Genomic DNA, 16645 nt, shown 5'->3' with positions numbered 1-16645 from the left:
GAAACAATTTCCAGGGGATCGCTGAACCTCAAAGACCCCTCATGAAAAAGTCAGGGCTAGATCCTCAAGTGGCATTACAGGATTCCCCACCAGTGTTCTGTGACGACAGAAGAGCTTTTTACTCCTTCAGCTAAGAGGAGCCAGGACTGACTGAGGAGGCCCCCAGATCTGGGTCAGACGTGTGATGGCTCCATTCTGATCAGAGGGATGCGGCCCCTCACTGCTGAGCCCAGGATCCCACCAAGAAGCCTGGCTGTGCAGGTCTCTGGACCCTCAGTTCCCAAGCACTGCATTCAGGCACTTTCGCACTCGATGAACGTGAGGTATTTAATGTCCATGATAGCCCTGTAAAGTGGGCAAGACACAGCAAGGATACTTTCCCTTTGTGTGGTGGGAAAAGTGAGTCCCACATAAGGAAGATGAACTGCTCAACTGTAGACAGAGTCACCAGCACTGAGACCAGGTCTCCCAAGAACCAATGCAGCACCCTGCTCACTGAATCCCAGGAAAAGCCTGTTAAATGAGGGTAGACCCAGAAGCCTGGGTTCAATCCCAGCTCCACCCCCTCCAACCTGTGTGGTCTTGAGGCAGTTACTCCACTCTCTGAGCCAGAATGCCTCTGTACCATAAAATGAGGGGGAAAAGATCAGCCTCAAAGGGAGATTGTGTGGCTCAAATGAGGCATTAAGGTGAGAGCAAGGGACAGCTCCAGCAGTGAGTCCCACGGCCCAGAGCCTCCTACAGCCTTCAGGGGAGGAGAAAAAGGTCTCTTCTTCCTAGGAAGTGACTTCCTACGTAATAGGGAAAATAGGATACTACAGAGCCACCAATGCGTGGTCACAGAAGTCCTCCCCATCCAGCCCTGTCAGGCCCTGGGCTGGACATGGCAGAGGACAATCTGATTGGGGAGGCAGGTGCTAGGGACAGATGAAAACGAGACTCGCAGAGAGTGGCAGAAAAAGAATCCAAGAGACTATAAACAACCTCAGAGAAGCAGACAGATCCCCACACAGAGGAAGAAACTCTTCCACAGGCTCAGAGGCAGGAGACAAACTGGGCAGACAAGAAGCAGAACTTCCAAGTAAAGTAGAGGACAGAGGAAGAGAGGAAGCAGAAGATGGGGAAGTGAGGAGGCAGAGAGAGAAGCCGGAAGCACAGGAGAAAGCACAAGGCAGTGAGGAGAGCTGGCCAGCCTGGAGAAGCAGAATTTCTCCACGGAGGAAAATCTTCTGGGGAGAAAAATCAAAATCTGTGCCATATAATTTTTTTTTAAGCATCCTCTCCCAGTGTGAAGTCATTTGCATATTTTAAGAACATGCAATGCATTATGCATATCTCGTTTTTGTTTAAAGAAATTATGGTTAGTACATTTAAAGACGTGAATGCCTGGGAAATTACAGAGGGAGAAATGTGGGATTTTTGGTCCCCCTGAATTTTCTGGGTTTCTCAAAACTTTCACATCTGCAGCCAGCTCCCTGAAACTGAAGAGACTGCTTCGCCCTATCCAGGCTGTTCCCAGTTGGCCCTGGGATCAGGAGGCCAGCGTCCTCCTCAGATTCTGCTGACTTCCAAGGCCTGTTCCCCACCCCTTGGGGAAGGGAAAACTGCACAGGCCTTTGGAAGCACAACCTCAGTTTGTCCTCCAAGTCCTCCAAGTCCTCCTCGACCATAGAGACATAGCGCCACCTGGAGGGCATTGTGGAGACTGCAGCATTAGGAGGGGCTGGGGAAGGAAGGAAATGAGGAAATGAAGATGAGCGATTTGTTGCAAGCACGTGTGGAGCACAGCCCAATAACTAGGAATGCAGGAATCACCTTTAATAGCTAGGGAAGACCGTGAGGGGATGGAAGCCTGCAATTATGGTCATCTGGACATTAGCATTAGTATCACCTCGTTTGTACCCGCCCCCCCCCCCAGGCCTAGGGAGCATTCAGGTTACAGATGCAAGGTGCCTGGCCCACTTAAGTGCTTAATAAATGTTTGTTGAGTTCGGCTGTGTCCCCCCAGAGTCAAGGCCCAATGGCAGCAGCAGCAGCATGTGGTCACAAAATGTGGATGTGAGGTCCCTAATGAGGAGCAATGGCTCCAGCAGGGACTAAGGGTTAAGAGCGGGAGATGAGGGTACTCACCCAGACCGGCTCAGCGCCCCCTGCCCCACACCAGTGGCACTGGCTCAGCCTCACGTGCTCCAGTCTCAGGGAAGGGAAATGCCAAGTCCCTTGCTGGCATCTGGAAAACAATAAGGCAGCTGCAGGGGAAGTGACTAATGAGCACTTCAGGGAGCAATTCGGGACAGCACACATGGAAACTGATCTCATTCAAAATTGATCAGTTAACACTATCTAATTAGAGAGAAAATGTGCTGAGCACCCGGCTTTCTGGGAGCACGGTCTGGAGGCTGCGGCACCCAGCTAGCCTGTAGAAGAACCACATCTCATCTCTCAGACCAGCCCCAGGACTGCCCTCCCTAGTCCCTCACCCATGCTGCATCTCATAGACAAGCAAAATAGAGCTGAACGGAGGAGAGCTTCTAATCCAGCTTGCTCCTTTCATAGACAGAACTAAGGCCCAGAGAGGTTAAATCACTTGATCAAGATCACACAGCAATGGAGCAGAACCAGAGAGAAAGCCAGACTTTGGGCTCCCAGTCAAGACCATTTATCTCCATCCGGTGACACTGTCCTGACTTTCCTGGGTGGAGTCCTCAAAGCTCTGGACAGGTCACTGGACATAGCATTCTTCCTGTACAATTCATCCATCCTGGCTCCCAGGTCCTAAAAGGGGGGCTGTCCTCACTCCTTACAATCACCACTTTCATCTATGGTCCAAAAACCAGCTCCTCTAGGCAGTCTTCCAGGATTGTTTCGCCCACACCTACTATTTCATTCATGGGTTGACTCATTCATTCCACGTACACTCTGTAGTTAAGAGCTTGGGCTCTGGAGTCAGACTGCCTGGGTTTAAGTCCCATCCCTCTTGTGCACTTGGGCAAGACACTTGACCTCTCTGGGCCTGTTTCCTTTTGTTTAATAATAATACAAACACATTCGTCCATACCTCTCAAATGAGGACCGGAAGGGTTCATTAGGTACTGCACTTCTCAGGGTACCTAGCAAATAGTGGGCCCTGATGTGAGTTCTAATTAGTCTGCACTGACAACCCAGAATTTGTGGAGAAGGAAAAGAAATGAGACAGTCCCCGCCCAAGACATGGACAATATGGCTAAGAGCAGGATTCAAGATTTGAGACTCTTACCATGGAATCTCAGAGGAGGGATACCTAGCCCAGCCTAGGTGGGGAGGCACAGGGAAGATTTTCCCTGGAGGACACACCTAAAAAGGGTGAATCAGTGTTAGCAAGGTGAAGAAAGGACCAGCATTCCAGAGACAGGAATTCATGTGAGCAAAGACAGACAACGGCATGGCATGGGCTTCTGTTTTTGTTTTTCGTTGTTTTTTGGAGTTGGGGTCTCACTCTGTTGCCCAGGCTGGAGTGTTGTGGCACGATCACAGCTCACTGCAGCCTCAATCTCCTGGGCTCAAGCCATCCTCCCATCTCAGTCTCCTGAGTGGCTGGGAGTACAGGTGTGCACCACCATGGTCAGCTTTTTTAGTTTTTATTTTTTGTACAGAAAGTGTCCTGCTATGTTGTCCAGGCTCATCTCAAATTCTACTTCCTGGCCTCAAGTGATCCTCCTGCCTTGGCCTCCCAAAGTGCTGGGATTACAGGCATGAGCCACTGCCTGGCCAGCATGGCATGTTTAAGGAAACTCAACAGTTCAGTGTTGTTGGAGTCACAAGTAGGAGACTGAAAGGGACGTGGACAACCGTGGAGAGGTGGCCAGGGACGGGGTCATGCAGGGTTTCTCATGCCATGGAAGAGCCAGGACATGATGTTGCAAGTGGCAGAGAACCTGGAGGTGAACTTGAAGCAGAGGCGGGACGTGGCGAGGTTGGTGGTTTAAACAGATCATCCTCCACTCTGTGGGGTATGTTTTCTCTGCTTCCCTTCAGCAGTGATACCACCCTTGATTGGTTGATCTCTAATGGTCATAGAATGTGCTCTAACCAGGCCTGTCACAAAGGCTCCTTTCAAGTCCTATATTCTATGAACCACAAATGTTCCCAACAACTGAGTCACCATACCTGCTGATATGGTTTGGATCTGAGTCACCATACCTGCTGATACGGTTTGGATCTCATGTCGAATTGTAATCCCCGGTGTCAGAGCTGGGGCCTGGTATGAGGTGATGGGATAGTGGGGGCAAAGTTCTCATGAGTGGGTTAGCACCACCCCCTCAGTGCTGTTCTCATGATAGTGAGTGATGTGACCGCCGGTTGTTTCAGAGCGTAGCATCTCCCTCCACTTCCTCCTGCTCTGGCCATACGAAGTGCTTCTACCCCTTGCCTTCTGCCATGACTGAAAGCTCCCTGAGGCTTCCCCAGAAGCGGAGCAACAGCTGCTATGCTTCCTGTACAGCCTGCAGAACCATGAACCAATTAAAGCTCTTTTCTTTATGAATTACCCAGTCTCAGGTATTTCTTTCTAGCAGTGTGAGAAGGGAGTAATACACCTGTCAAACAGGGTTTACTCCTGTTTACACCTGTCAAACAGGGTTTACTCCTGTTCAGTTACGATCCTTTGAAACAACTCTGAGCCCTTTGCGGGCAGTGACTGTCTTAATCATCTTGTATTTCCAGGCACAAAATACACATTCAGCAAATGTTTGTTGGGTGAATAAATGCCCATCCATGAGCAGGCCGCGGTGAGGCATGCCTGTAATCCCAGCACTTTGAGAGGCTGAGGCGGGCGGATCACAAGGTCAGGAGTTCGAGACCAGATGACCAACATGGTGAAACCCCGTCTCTACTAAATACAAAAAATTAGCCAGGCAGGGTGGTGCATGCCTGTAATCCTAGCTACTTGGGAAGCTGAGGCAGGAGAATTGCTTGAACCTGGAGGTGGAGGTTGCAGTGAGCCGAGATCATGCCATTGCACTCCACCCTGGGCAACAAGAGTGAAACTCCATGTCAAAAAATAAATGCCCATCCCTAATACCAACTTTGAGCATTCCAGAGGCCCTGTGGGACCATCAGCATCCATCCCCCAACTGGAGCTGTCACGGCCTACGATCAGGGCTGCAGAGGGTGTCAGGGAGTGGCTACTTTGTCATGTTACTGTTTGCTTTTTAATTTTCCCACAGGTTGTTCCTTTTTAGATTTTCCATTAGAATTCTGAATGAATTGGATTCCAAAGACTGCCTTCCAGCCCCCATCCACTAGATCCGCTGGGGATGTGACTGGTTCTTCCCGAGGTGCTGCTCGGCTTGTAAAATGCTGTGTATTTATGATAACACTCAGTTGTCTCATGGACAACTTCTCTTTTTAGCCTCCTAGGCCTCATGTGATAAAAAGCAAAGATTGCAGGTTTTATAGTCAGACTGTGGTAGCCCTGAACAAATCACACAACCTGTAAAAGGGTGATGTAGCCTCCCTTGCTGGTTTGCTGTATTAGAAACAATACCTGTGAAGAGCCTGACATTGCTGGGCTTGTGATTACGTGTGGATGCAGGCAAACTGTAACCCCACTGAGCCCCACTAATTGGAGGTAACAATATCCATTGCATAGGGCCACATTAACGCAAATGAAGTGCCTGGCGCAGACAGTCAGAACACCAGCAGCAATTATTCAAGATTCCTGCCCAATACTGGCTGCCTGGGAGTAAAGAGACTGAGCACAGGGCTGATTTAGGGGACAGTCAAAATTCATCATCATCCCATGGTCCGTTCAGAACTGACTTCCTGCTTCCTCTTTTCCCTGTCATCCTTCCTGCTAGCCTTGGTTCCACACATCCATTTAGGACCCATGCAACTCTCCTGGAGATCAGGCTCCTAAAATAGGTGGGAATGGCCAATGATAGCTGAAGTAGAGTATGGGACAGTTTCAGTCCCCAGCAGGCTAGGACCAAGCAGGGCCCTCGCACCCAGGGGGTCCAGGCACAAGCCAGCTTCCTGAGGCAGGGGCTGTGTGCCGGTCCTGGGTCTCCCACAACAGGGAGCTCAGCTGGGAAGCTCAGTGGGAAAGAACACTCGGGATGAAGAAATGGAGTCTGTCCAACATTGAGGTAGGCTGGGGTACTAGCCTGCCTGCTCCTTTTTAATCTCTTCGATCACATTTACCCATGAAAGCTATGCCAAGGGCTGAACTCAGATAGCTTACCATGCAAATTCCCCTGGGCCAGTTCACTCACCTTCCATTACAAGCTAAGTGCCAGAGGGATGATGAAAAGGGGACGGAGACTGCACAAAGAGGCCATTCCCGTCAGGGGCCTTTCACCCTGCCCCACCCTCCAGCACCTTGTGTAAAACCAGGGTCTTCGTACTTCACTGGACAGACTCCAATATTGGTAAGTGGATTCTTACCCCAACTTTCACCTGCTGCTCTAGTGTGGCCACCAGTTCTCCTCTATGGACTTGGGGAACACGTCTCTTGTGAGTGTTCCTGTTAGCACTGAGGAATTTACTGGCCGCACATTTAGTGAGCAGGAAGACGAGGACTTTAGAAACAGCTTGGGGTTTAAATTCAGACCCGTGACTTGCTATATCTGTGCCTTCAGCCCAGTGAAATGTACCCTCTCCAGGCCTACTTCCTCACCCGTACAGCAGAGACACCAGGACTCGGCCTGCAGGGGTTTTGTGAGGATGAACTCACTCTGAAATGAGTGTGAAACAGCACGCGACACAGGACCTCGTGCACAGCGGTATTGCTAAATGCTCATGTCCTCTCTGCTGTCCCCCAGTGCCCCATGTCCATCCCATTCTCCCAGCAGGTGAAATCTCACTGCCCTGGTTTGTAGCCTGTTGGGACAGACATCAAAGACGGTCAGCAAGTCCAGCTATAACCTGCGGGCGGGCTGTCCAGATTCCTCCCCAGGGGGCAGGCATCCCTGCCTCCGCGTCACACCATCTGGGGGAGGCCCAAACCACTACAGCCAAGGAGAAGGACACAGAGGCCTCCAACTCCCCACCTTTCACTCCATTGCGGCGGGGATTCAATCCCATCCTGAGGACGCTTAGCCTTAGCCATTTAACTCTTTTTAACAAGCAACAGGCTAGCACTTGGTTGCAACATGTTTAATTTGTGCAATTCACACTGGACATTGCATCATACTAGTGTAGGCCCCTGACGGCACCGCTTCCTCACCTGCACAAAGGAGGACGAGATATGAATATTCAAAGGCAGAAAAGGGCTATAAAAAAGATCTGTGTATGTGACCTCCGACTACTCAGAGGCGGGGGGAGACAGCCCCATTTGTCTTGTACTCAAAGGCTCACCAAGGGCAGGTGAGGGGCAAATGGTAATACAGGGAGGGGGTAACAAAAGGAGAAGTGACATGAGTACACCAAGATGTCAACACTGCAACAGGCTGGATGAGGGAGCCCTGAAAGGCCGTACGCTCAGGGTGCCAACCGGCTGCTTTCCTTGTGACAGCCTTGCAAGGAAGCTGTGACGCCAGGACACTAGGCCAGCGGCGTCCACACTGTGTCCTTCGGGAGGCGAAGCCTCTGCGCCTCATTCTCCAGGAGGGAAGACCAGGAACCACCCCTGAGCTCTCCCAAGTGGTAGCAGTTCAAATCAGGGCCAGCGGCAAAACCAAGAGGGCTGCCTGACCAACTGCCCTTCACACCATCTCTCTCCAATCTGTTGCCCGGGGCCCCAACCATTTGGGCAGAAGCATATGTGCTGACTTCATTTTCTTTTGTCCTCTACACACATGTGCAGACATTTAGGAGGCAAGCCGGTGAGGGAAAAGGAACACAAGTTGACCCGCCCAGCCTGACAATTCTGAAGAAAGACTATCTCCCGGGGCATGAGGAAAAAGAAGAAAAGCTGCGGCAGAATCTCTTTGGAGGCAGCCCCCAAGGCATCCGTTGTACTCAGGGCCCAGCCTTTCCTCCCCTCTGACTGAGTCCGCCACCAAGTCCACAGCAAGCAACAATTCACCAGAAAAAAAACAGAAGACACAGGAATAGAAGGGCTGCTGATCATTGACTTTGGTGCTTAAACGATGAGGTGTTTTCAGTCACACTTGCACTGATCTGGCTCCTGGGAGGAGACGCCACGGCAGCCTCCCAGGGCGAGGCTCTGATCCTCAGGCCCCACGTGGACAGGGTCCCCATTCAGGCGGGAAAGGCAGCATCTTGCCACTGGAGGCATGGGTCCCTCAATCATACCTGGAGGTGACAGCTACCTCCGTCACTGCTCCTCCAAAGGCCTTGAGATAAAAATCCCTGAAAAGGGGGCAGGGGAGCTACCATGCCAAGCTGTGCGGCTTCCAAACCATTAGCTGTTGTACAGGGGGATCACCCGGGTGATCGCCTGTCTGCAGATGGGGCACTTCTTGGGCTCTGGCAAGGCGCGGTAGCACTCGGTGCAGGAACAAACGTGCCCACACTCCAGAAAGACGCAGGACTTGAAGTTGCTCAGACACACGACACAGGCGCTCTTCAGACTCTCCCTGTCCTCAGGCTTGGCCCGGCTCAGCAGCTGGGCCTCATGCTCCTGGAACTCCTCCTGCATCTGCTTGAGGCGCAGGCGCTCCTGCCGCTGCAGATACTGCTTCCGGAGGATGAAGAAGAGGGTGGCACATGTGGCAAAGCCAAAAACCAGCGCCAACACCTTCCAGAGCCTGACGCTCGACTCCTGCCTCTGCAGCAGGCTGTCGAAGTCCTGGCTGCTTAGATAGTACTGCATGCCTTGTTTGGGCGGCTGCAGGCGGACAGAGTTGTTGTCCAGGACCAGTTCGCCAACCCCTGTGAGGGTGGCCCCCACCTTCAGCATCTCCTCGGTCTCCTGGATGCCTTTGGGCCGCTCACCACTGATGTAGTGGCCGATGACATCGGTGAAGGACTGAATCGAGGGGTGGAACTTCTCATACACAGTCTCTAGGCCCAGATCCACTGAGTCCAGGGGCTTCAGCACTCGCACGGCCACATCCACACCATCCTCGTGGGGCACCAGGTCAAAGGGCACTGTGTTGGTCCTCTGATGAATGATCTTTGAGCAATCATTCCTAGAAGAATAAGAGAACTAAAGATACAGGGTAGCAAACAGCAAACACCCAGGCAGAGCTGGAGATCAACTAAATGCAGAAGACAGCATAGAGTCTGAAGTAACCAGAAGAAGACAGTAAGATCACTATCTCCAGGTGCCTCCTAACAAGGAGGCTCCATTTTTAGGTCCTGGGGCGATCTCAGTGGGCAACAAATACCGCCATAGACTACGGAAACCATTCATTTCCCTTTCCACTGTAAAACAAACAACTAAAACAGAACCCACTAGGACCAGTTGGAAAACTGGTATTTCATGTGATGGCACAAAAGCATTTTAGGAAATACTGAAATCACTGATTCAGTGGTTCTCAAACTTCAGTGTAACTAACAACAGATTCCAGGTCCCTGATCCTGGAAATTCTGGTTGGATAAGTCTGGAAGGGAGCCCAGAAATCTGCATTTCAACAAGATGCCTAGGTGATTCTGATGTAGGAGGCCCACAGGCTATACACAAGAATATGACCTGCATTACGAGACTGGTCTTCAACCTGTCTCAGGAGAAGCTGAAGACAAGGCAACAGCTCCCAGGACCCCGGCATTTGAATGGACCAACTGCAAGGGTTTTGGCCAGTGAAGAAGTGATACATACCAAAGGTGGGTGGTTCGATTCCACACCATCTTGTGCTCCTGAAGTGTCAGGCGCTGAATTACCCCCTTGCAGTTTTCCACAAACTGGCTGTTAAGCGTTTCTTTAACAGACCGTACAGCTCCTAAGTGGACACAAATTCTATTATTTCTAAAGAATTTTTCTGCCCTCTCCTTTCAGATAGTTTAAAATGTGTTTTCTGGTCTGGCACAGTAGCTCACAACTACAATCCCAACACTTTGGGAAGCCAAGGCAGAAGGATCACTTGGGGCCACGAGTTTGAGACCAGCCTGGTCAACACAGTGAGATTCCATCTTTACAAAAAATTAAAAAGTTAGCAGGGCGTGTGCCTGTAGTCCCAGGTACTTGGGAGGCTGAGGCAGGAGAATCACTTGAGCTCAGGAGTTTGAGGCTGCAGTGAGCTATGATCACACCACCATACTACAGCTACCTGCGTGACAGAGTCAAGACTCTATTTGAAATGGACTCTCACTCTGTCACCCAGGCTGGAGTGCAGTGGCGCAATCTTGGCTCACTGCAACCACCCCCCGGGTTCAAGCAATTCTCCTGCCTCACCTCCCAAGTAGCTGGGATTACGGGTACGTGCCATGACACCACATCCAGTTGATTTTTGTATTTTTAGTAGAGACGGGGTTTCACCATGTTGGCCAGGCTGGTCTCAAACTCCTGAGCTCAAGTGATCAGCCCACCTCAGCTTCCCAAAGTGCTGGGATTACAGGCATGAGCTACCACGACTGGCCTCAAAAAAGAAAAAAGATTTTTTTTAATTTAAAAAATGTTAAAAATTAAATGTTTTCAGTTGACTTTTGCTAATTAATCAAAACAATGACATTCTGATCACCGTAAGTCACATTTTAGAAGCACTCTCCCAAGCACTTTGCATGGATCACATAATTTGTCTTATAACAACACTATAAAGGTTAAGTATTATTTTCGAGATCAGGCAACAGTGGTTCAGGGAGGTCTGGTAATCTTAGCGATTACAAAGCAATAACCCACGTCTTTCTGACCCCAAAGTATGTTCTGGACCATGGACCCAACACCACAAAAGGCACTTAACATGAGCCAAGATGATCTTTATCAATCTTTTGGAAAAAGGAAGTTGTTTTCCATTGCCCTATAAGCAAACATACCTTCTATAACAGCATAAGGCACACATTTTCCTGGCGCTTCTGAAAGAATACTCTTTAAATCTTCACCCAAGTGAACTTTTTTAGCTCCCTAAATACAAAAAAAAATTAAATAAATTGGCCATTGAACACTGACACGCTCAGTCAAACTTACAGGCAAAAAAAGAAAAAGATTCTATTTTTTTCATGTCAAGAGAATACGGAAATTGGACAGGAAGGTGACTACAGAGAATCAGATCTCAAAGCTGTGTACATCAACAGGAACGGTGCCATGCCTGTGCCCTCTTCCATCACTGCAGAATGGGGGTGCCACATACATTCTTTTTCCAGTTAACCAAAACCTACACTCCTTTTCATGTTAAGACTTTTTAGTGAAAATATAAAAGGTACTAGTCAATTTACATACCAGAGACTGAACATCATTCAATCTCTTCTTGACAACACAGAGCTATGGTCCAAAGGATTCAGGTATAAAGTACCTAACCTACTGCCTAGTACATGGTAGTGGTTTGAGAACTGGTAGGTGTTGTTATTAACATTACTACATCTTTACGAACCAATGTTCTGCATTGTATGTAATTAAAAAAACAAAGTAGGGGGGTTGCCTTTGCTTCAACAGGGCAAGACTGTTAACTGGTGCCAAATGCCATTTTACATTTATTTATTTATTTATTTATTTATTTATGAGCTGGGGTCTCACTGTTATACCCAGGCTGGAGTGTAGTAGTGCAATCACGGCTCACTGCAGCCTCAACCTCCCAGGTTCAAGTGATCCTCCCACCTCAGGTCCCCAAGTTGCTGAGACCACAGGCATGCACCACCACACCTGGCTAATTTTTTTATTTTGCAGAGACAGGGTCTCCCAATGTTGCCTAGGCTGGTCTTGAGCTCCTGGGCTCAAGTGATCCTCCTGCCTTGGTCTCCCAAAGTGCTGAGATTACAGGTGTGAGCCACTGCACCCAGTCTGTTCTACTTTTTGCCTTTTTCACGGTCATAATTAAGTGAGCACGGTTCCTTCTGCTGTTGTCTTCCTCTAACAATCCCTAATTCTCCTCTGCCTTCCGACTCAGAGCGTCCAACCCACTGCATTTGGGAAACCAATCCTGTTACTGCTGTTTCAAAAATAAGAGAAAAGGAATAAAATCAACAATCATTTCCTGAGCATCTATGTGCCGGGCACTGTGCTGGGTGTCAGAGATTCAGGGATGAATAAATGACCACCTCTGCTTTCAGGGTATACCCAAAAACAGCTCTTAAGGATGCCAGATTCAGTAACCTCTAAAGATGAGATACCAGATGTATATGAAGGTCACTCGAAGTTTTAGCTACTGCTACACAGTAAATGACAGGAGCAAGGTCAGTCAAAATTTCTTAGCCACTTACACTGTGAAGATCCGAAATGACAGCAATAACAACTAACAACGTACTCATTTATTATCTGTCTCCTTCCACTAGAATGTTAAACCCTAGGAGCGCTTGGACATGGTTTGTCTCGTTCACTGCTATCCCCCTAGTGCTGAGAACTGTGCCTGACACACAGCAAGCATTTAATACATTATTTGATGAATAAATTAATGAATAAATAAGCATTTTAAATATACTGTGTACCAGGCAATATGCTAGGCACTTTAAATGCATAAACCACTTAATGCCCACACCATCCCTTTACAGCAGACATTATTATCACCAATTAGAGATAAGGAAACAGGCTCAGAGAGGTGAAGTGATTTGCCCAAAGTGAGACAGCTAGCAAAGTATCCATCACAGGATGGCCAATTCGAATTTTAAAGGGGGAAGAGGGAGAATATGATCAGAAAGACCTGGAGTTTAATCAAGCTCCAATGCATCCACTGTGGCTTGGGACAACTTCATTTATCTGAGTCTCAGGTTCCAAAACTGTAAAGGACAGGGAAAATGCAATTTCACAGGATTTTTATGTGGGTTAAATGAACTTTAAGGTGTGAAAGAATCCAGTCCAGGGGCTGGCACATAGGAGGCACGCAATAAATATGCATTCTCCTATAAGAGATATACAGGATAGGACACAAGCCCCACTCTGGAAGTTTTGTCATCTGATCAAGAAAATAAAATCTAGGACGGGTATGGTAGCTCACACCTGTAATCCCAGCACTTTGGGAGTCCAAAGTGGGATGGCTGCTTGAGGCCAGCAGTGCAAAACTAGCATGGGCAACTTGTAAGACGTCATCTCTATGAAAAATTAAAAATTAGCTGGACGTGGTGGTGTGCACCTGTGGTCCAAGCTACTTAGGAGGCCGAGGCAGGAAACTGGCTTGGGCCTGGGAGCTCGAGGCTGCAATGAGCTATGTTTGTGCCACTGCACTCCAGCCTGGGCAACACAGTAAGACCATGTCTCAAAAAAAACAGAGCAAAAAAGAAGAAAGAAATGAAGGACAGGAAGGCAGGCCAAGGAGAAAGAAAACGAAGGAAAGGAGGGAGAAAGAGAGGGAGGAAATAGAAAATAGAATATAAGATGTTAAGAGTCCCAACTCTTTTTCCAGGAAGGGGCTATTTCATTCTCATTTAGGAACTGGTTGGCAAAGGTTGTTGTGTTTTTGTTTTTTTGAGAAGGAGTCTCACTCTGTCGCCCAGGTTGGAGTGCAATGGCACAATCTTGGCTCACTGCAACCTCCACCTCCCAGGTTCACACTCCTCCTGAGTAGCTGGGACTACAGGCGTCTGCCATTACACCCGGCTAATTTTTTTTTTTTTTTTTTTTTTTGTATTTTTAGTAGAGACAGGGCTTCACGTGTTAGGCAAGATGGTCTTGAACTCCTGGCCTTGTGATCCGCCCACCTCAGCCTCCCAAAGCGCTGGGATTACAGGCGTGAGCCACCACGCCCGGCCCGGCAAAGGTTTTACGGTCACCCAAAGATGGGACCTAAAGAGTTCACCGCTTCAAAAAATCCCACTACCAGCCAACTTGAGGCCAAAGTGATCTGGAGTCAGAAAGTGAAGTATCAGTTACACAGAGCTAATCACTTCAGGATTAACTTGATTATTTAATCAGGTGACACACAGGGCAGCTGGAATCTCACTATAATGCCACTGCACAGCAAATCCAATTGTCTCCTAACTTGGTTCTTTCCAGATTCCAAAACTCCCTTCATAGCAGGGATTTCACACATTGGTTTCTTTTTTTTCTGAGATGGAGTCTTGCTCTTGTCACCCAGGCTGGAGTAGCCTGGCCCACCCATTAGTTTCTAAACCCTTACTGAAAACAATCTGATAATGAAGTTAGTCAGGTTTAGGAATCCATCTTTCATATAAACATCAAATTAGGTTAGGCCCTTAGCTCTCGTATTGTGAAACTTCAGCCAAAAAGAACCCACAAACATTTACTGAGCATCTACCACTTGTCAAGTACTGTGTCAGAAGCTAGAGGAAAGAGAATGGATGAATAAGAGCCTGTCTCTGACCTAAAGAGGCCCATCTCTCTGGACCAGTCAGAGAGTCACAATAAAGCAATGTCAATCAGATTAAAACCCTACCCTTGGAAACAAAATACCTAAATTTAAGTTTCAAGCTGACTAGTTGCATGGCCTTTCCTCCGGATCTCAATTTTCTGATTTGCAATGCAGTGGTAACTGCCATTTTATCTACTTCAAAAAATTATTGTGGGCCGGGGGCGGTGGCTCACGCCTGTAATCCCAGCACTTTGGGAGGCTGAGGCAGAGGGATCACCTGAGGTCAGGAGTTGGAGACCAGCTTGGCCAACATGGCAAAATACCATCTCTACTAAAAATACAAAAATTAGCCGGGCGTGGTGGCAGGCGCCTGTAATCCCAGCTACTCAGGAGGGTGAGGCAGGAGAATCACTTGAACCCGGGAGGCTGAGGTTGCAGTGAGCCAAGATCGTGCCATTGCACTCCAGCCTGGGCAACAGAGGGAGACTCCGTCTGAAAAAAAAGAAAGAAAGGAAAAAATATATATATTGTGAAGAAAAAAATAAAATCAAGATGAAAATGTGGCTGGGCGCAGTGGCTCACGCCTGTAATCCGAACACTTCGGAGAGCCAAGGCGGGGAGATCACCCGAGGTCAGGAGCTGGAGATCAGTCTCGCCAACACGGTGAAACCCTGTCTACTAAAAATACAAAAAAAAAAAAAAAAAAAAAAAAAAAAAAAATTAGCTGGGTGTAGTAATCCCAGCTACTCAGGAGGCTGAAGCAGGAGAATCACTTGAACCCGGGAGGTGGGGGCTGCAGCGAGCCCAGATCGCGCCACTGCACTCCAGCCTGGGTGACAGAGCAAGACTCTGTCTCAAAAAAATAAAAAATAAAAATAAATGCAAATGTGTTGTGTAAATCGTAAAGCACAGTTCAAAAAAGAGCACCATTTACTAAAAAAAAAATAGTTGTAATATAAAAAGGAAGCGTCTGTAAATCAAGGAGTGCAGGAGTTCAGTAAATGGATGTCTGCACTTGCCATTCCCTCCATCTCCCTCTAGATATCCGCATGACTTTCCTCATCTCTTCCTGGGATCTGCTCAAATGTCACCTTATTTAAGATAGGAGATCCCCCTTTTTCCAGCATTCCATGTCCTCTCCCCTACCTTACTCTAAAGCATTGCTCACCAGCTGTTACACTACCTGATTTACATGTTTGCTGTCTAGCCGTATTAAAACGGAATCTCCACGAGGGGAGGGACTTTCATCTGTTCTACGCACTGCCTGGCGCATCGCAGGTGTTCAATAAATACTTTTCGAGTAAAGTAATGAAGTCAAAATTCATTCTGAGTCATAAGAGGGACTTGGGAAAAAAGGAGCGGAGCAACCGTTATCCCGAGCCCGAATCCTGCCCCTCGCTCCTCCATTTACTGGCTGGATGACACCCTTCAGAGGCTGTTTCCTTTTCTGGACAGTTTCCGACGGTGCGGCGGCCAAGGTAGGCTCCCCAGGACCTGGGACAGAGATGACCCGGCTGAGGCCAGGCCGGCTCCAGCACTGACCTTGAGCTCTTGGGAGACCCGGGCCTTCTGCCTGTACACGGAGTACAGGGCGGCGGTGACCACAGAGGTGGTACCCAGGAGGATGAACTGGCACAGTGAGGGCCGCCCTCCGCTCTCCATGACGGCGCCAAGCCCCGGTGGCCGACTGTGACGCAGAGGATATGCCTGGTGACCCCCAACTCTCCACCTCCTTCCGACCAGGACCGTATCCCCTGGACAAACCTGACCGAAAACTCGAAATCAGTCGCCCAGCGATGACGCAGACGCCGGAACCGGAAGCGGGAGCCAGGGGGGTGTTGTAGAGCGAACCGGAAGGTGGGGTTGCCCGGGTGACAGTCAAGCTGCTGCGGCCTACGATGAGATCCTGTCTCCCCAGCCGGGTGTGGGAGAGCGATTAGGGAGCTGAGCGACCACCCACCGCTCCATGGCCATCCCCTTCGAAACGCGGCGCACTGGCCACAGCTGACTCGCCCATTGCCCTGGTCTCCGTCCCTCTGGTTTCCTGTGGTTACTGGACTGTTTGATGGGTTATTCCATGTCTTCGCCATTAGATTGGCAGGAAATAAAATAATTGTGTATTAAACTCTTATGAGTAGTGTACGTTTAACTTTCAGAGCAAACTCTTAAGACTTGGAATTTATTCTGGCCACTTTATCAGATAAGAAAACTGAGGCCATAGAGGTTAGGGAATGAGGTGCTCAAAGTCTAGTGAGTGCTAGAGAGGAATTTACGCAACTGCAAAGCCCTCAACTCTACCCCAAGAGGGCAGATTATATCACCAAAGTAGCCCCTTAATCTGCCATCACCACTTAGAACAACATATTTAT

General features: G+C 48.8%; 1 protein-coding gene across 1 annotated transcript; it reads right to left on the bottom strand.

Moving 5' to 3' along the window:
• Positions 1 to 7119: 7119 nt before the first annotated feature.
• MUL1 (mitochondrial E3 ubiquitin protein ligase 1) lies at positions 7120 to 16094 on the bottom strand. Its single transcript, XM_023219775.3, has 4 exons — positions 15819 to 16094; positions 10855 to 10942; positions 9704 to 9824; positions 7120 to 9074 (listed from the first exon to the last, which is right to left on the bottom strand). Exons 1-4 carry the CDS (start codon positions 15936 to 15938, stop codon positions 8345 to 8347), a joined length of 1059 nt encoding a protein of 352 aa, XP_023075543.1. The 5' UTR covers positions 15939 to 16094; the 3' UTR covers positions 7120 to 8344.
• Positions 16095 to 16645: the final 551 nt, after the last annotated feature.

The sequence above is a fragment of the Piliocolobus tephrosceles genome, chromosome 1 (genome assembly GCF_002776525.5).
Source record: "Piliocolobus tephrosceles isolate RC106 chromosome 1, ASM277652v3, whole genome shotgun sequence".
In the NCBI taxonomy this organism is placed as follows: Eukaryota; Metazoa; Chordata; class Mammalia; order Primates; family Cercopithecidae; genus Piliocolobus; species Piliocolobus tephrosceles.
Note: the sequence above shows the minus strand (reverse complement) of the source record. Positions and strands in the feature narration are given on the sequence as shown.

What these genes read in the sequence shown, in the direction of transcription:
- MUL1 (XM_023219775.3), bottom strand. Translation starts at nt 15,938, where the DNA reads ATGGAGAGCGGAGGGCGGCCCTCACTGTGCCAGTTCATCCTCCTGGGT. An exon ending in GGGTCTCCCAAGAGCTCAAG is followed by an intron (nt 10,943 to 15,818) that starts GTCAGTGCTGGA and finishes TTTTGTATTTAG; the next exon opens with GGAGCTAAAAAAGTTCACTT. An exon ending in AATCGAACCACCCACCTTTG is followed by an intron (nt 9,075 to 9,703) that starts GTATGTATCACT and finishes TTATTCTTCTAG; the next exon opens with GAATGATTGCTCAAAGATCA.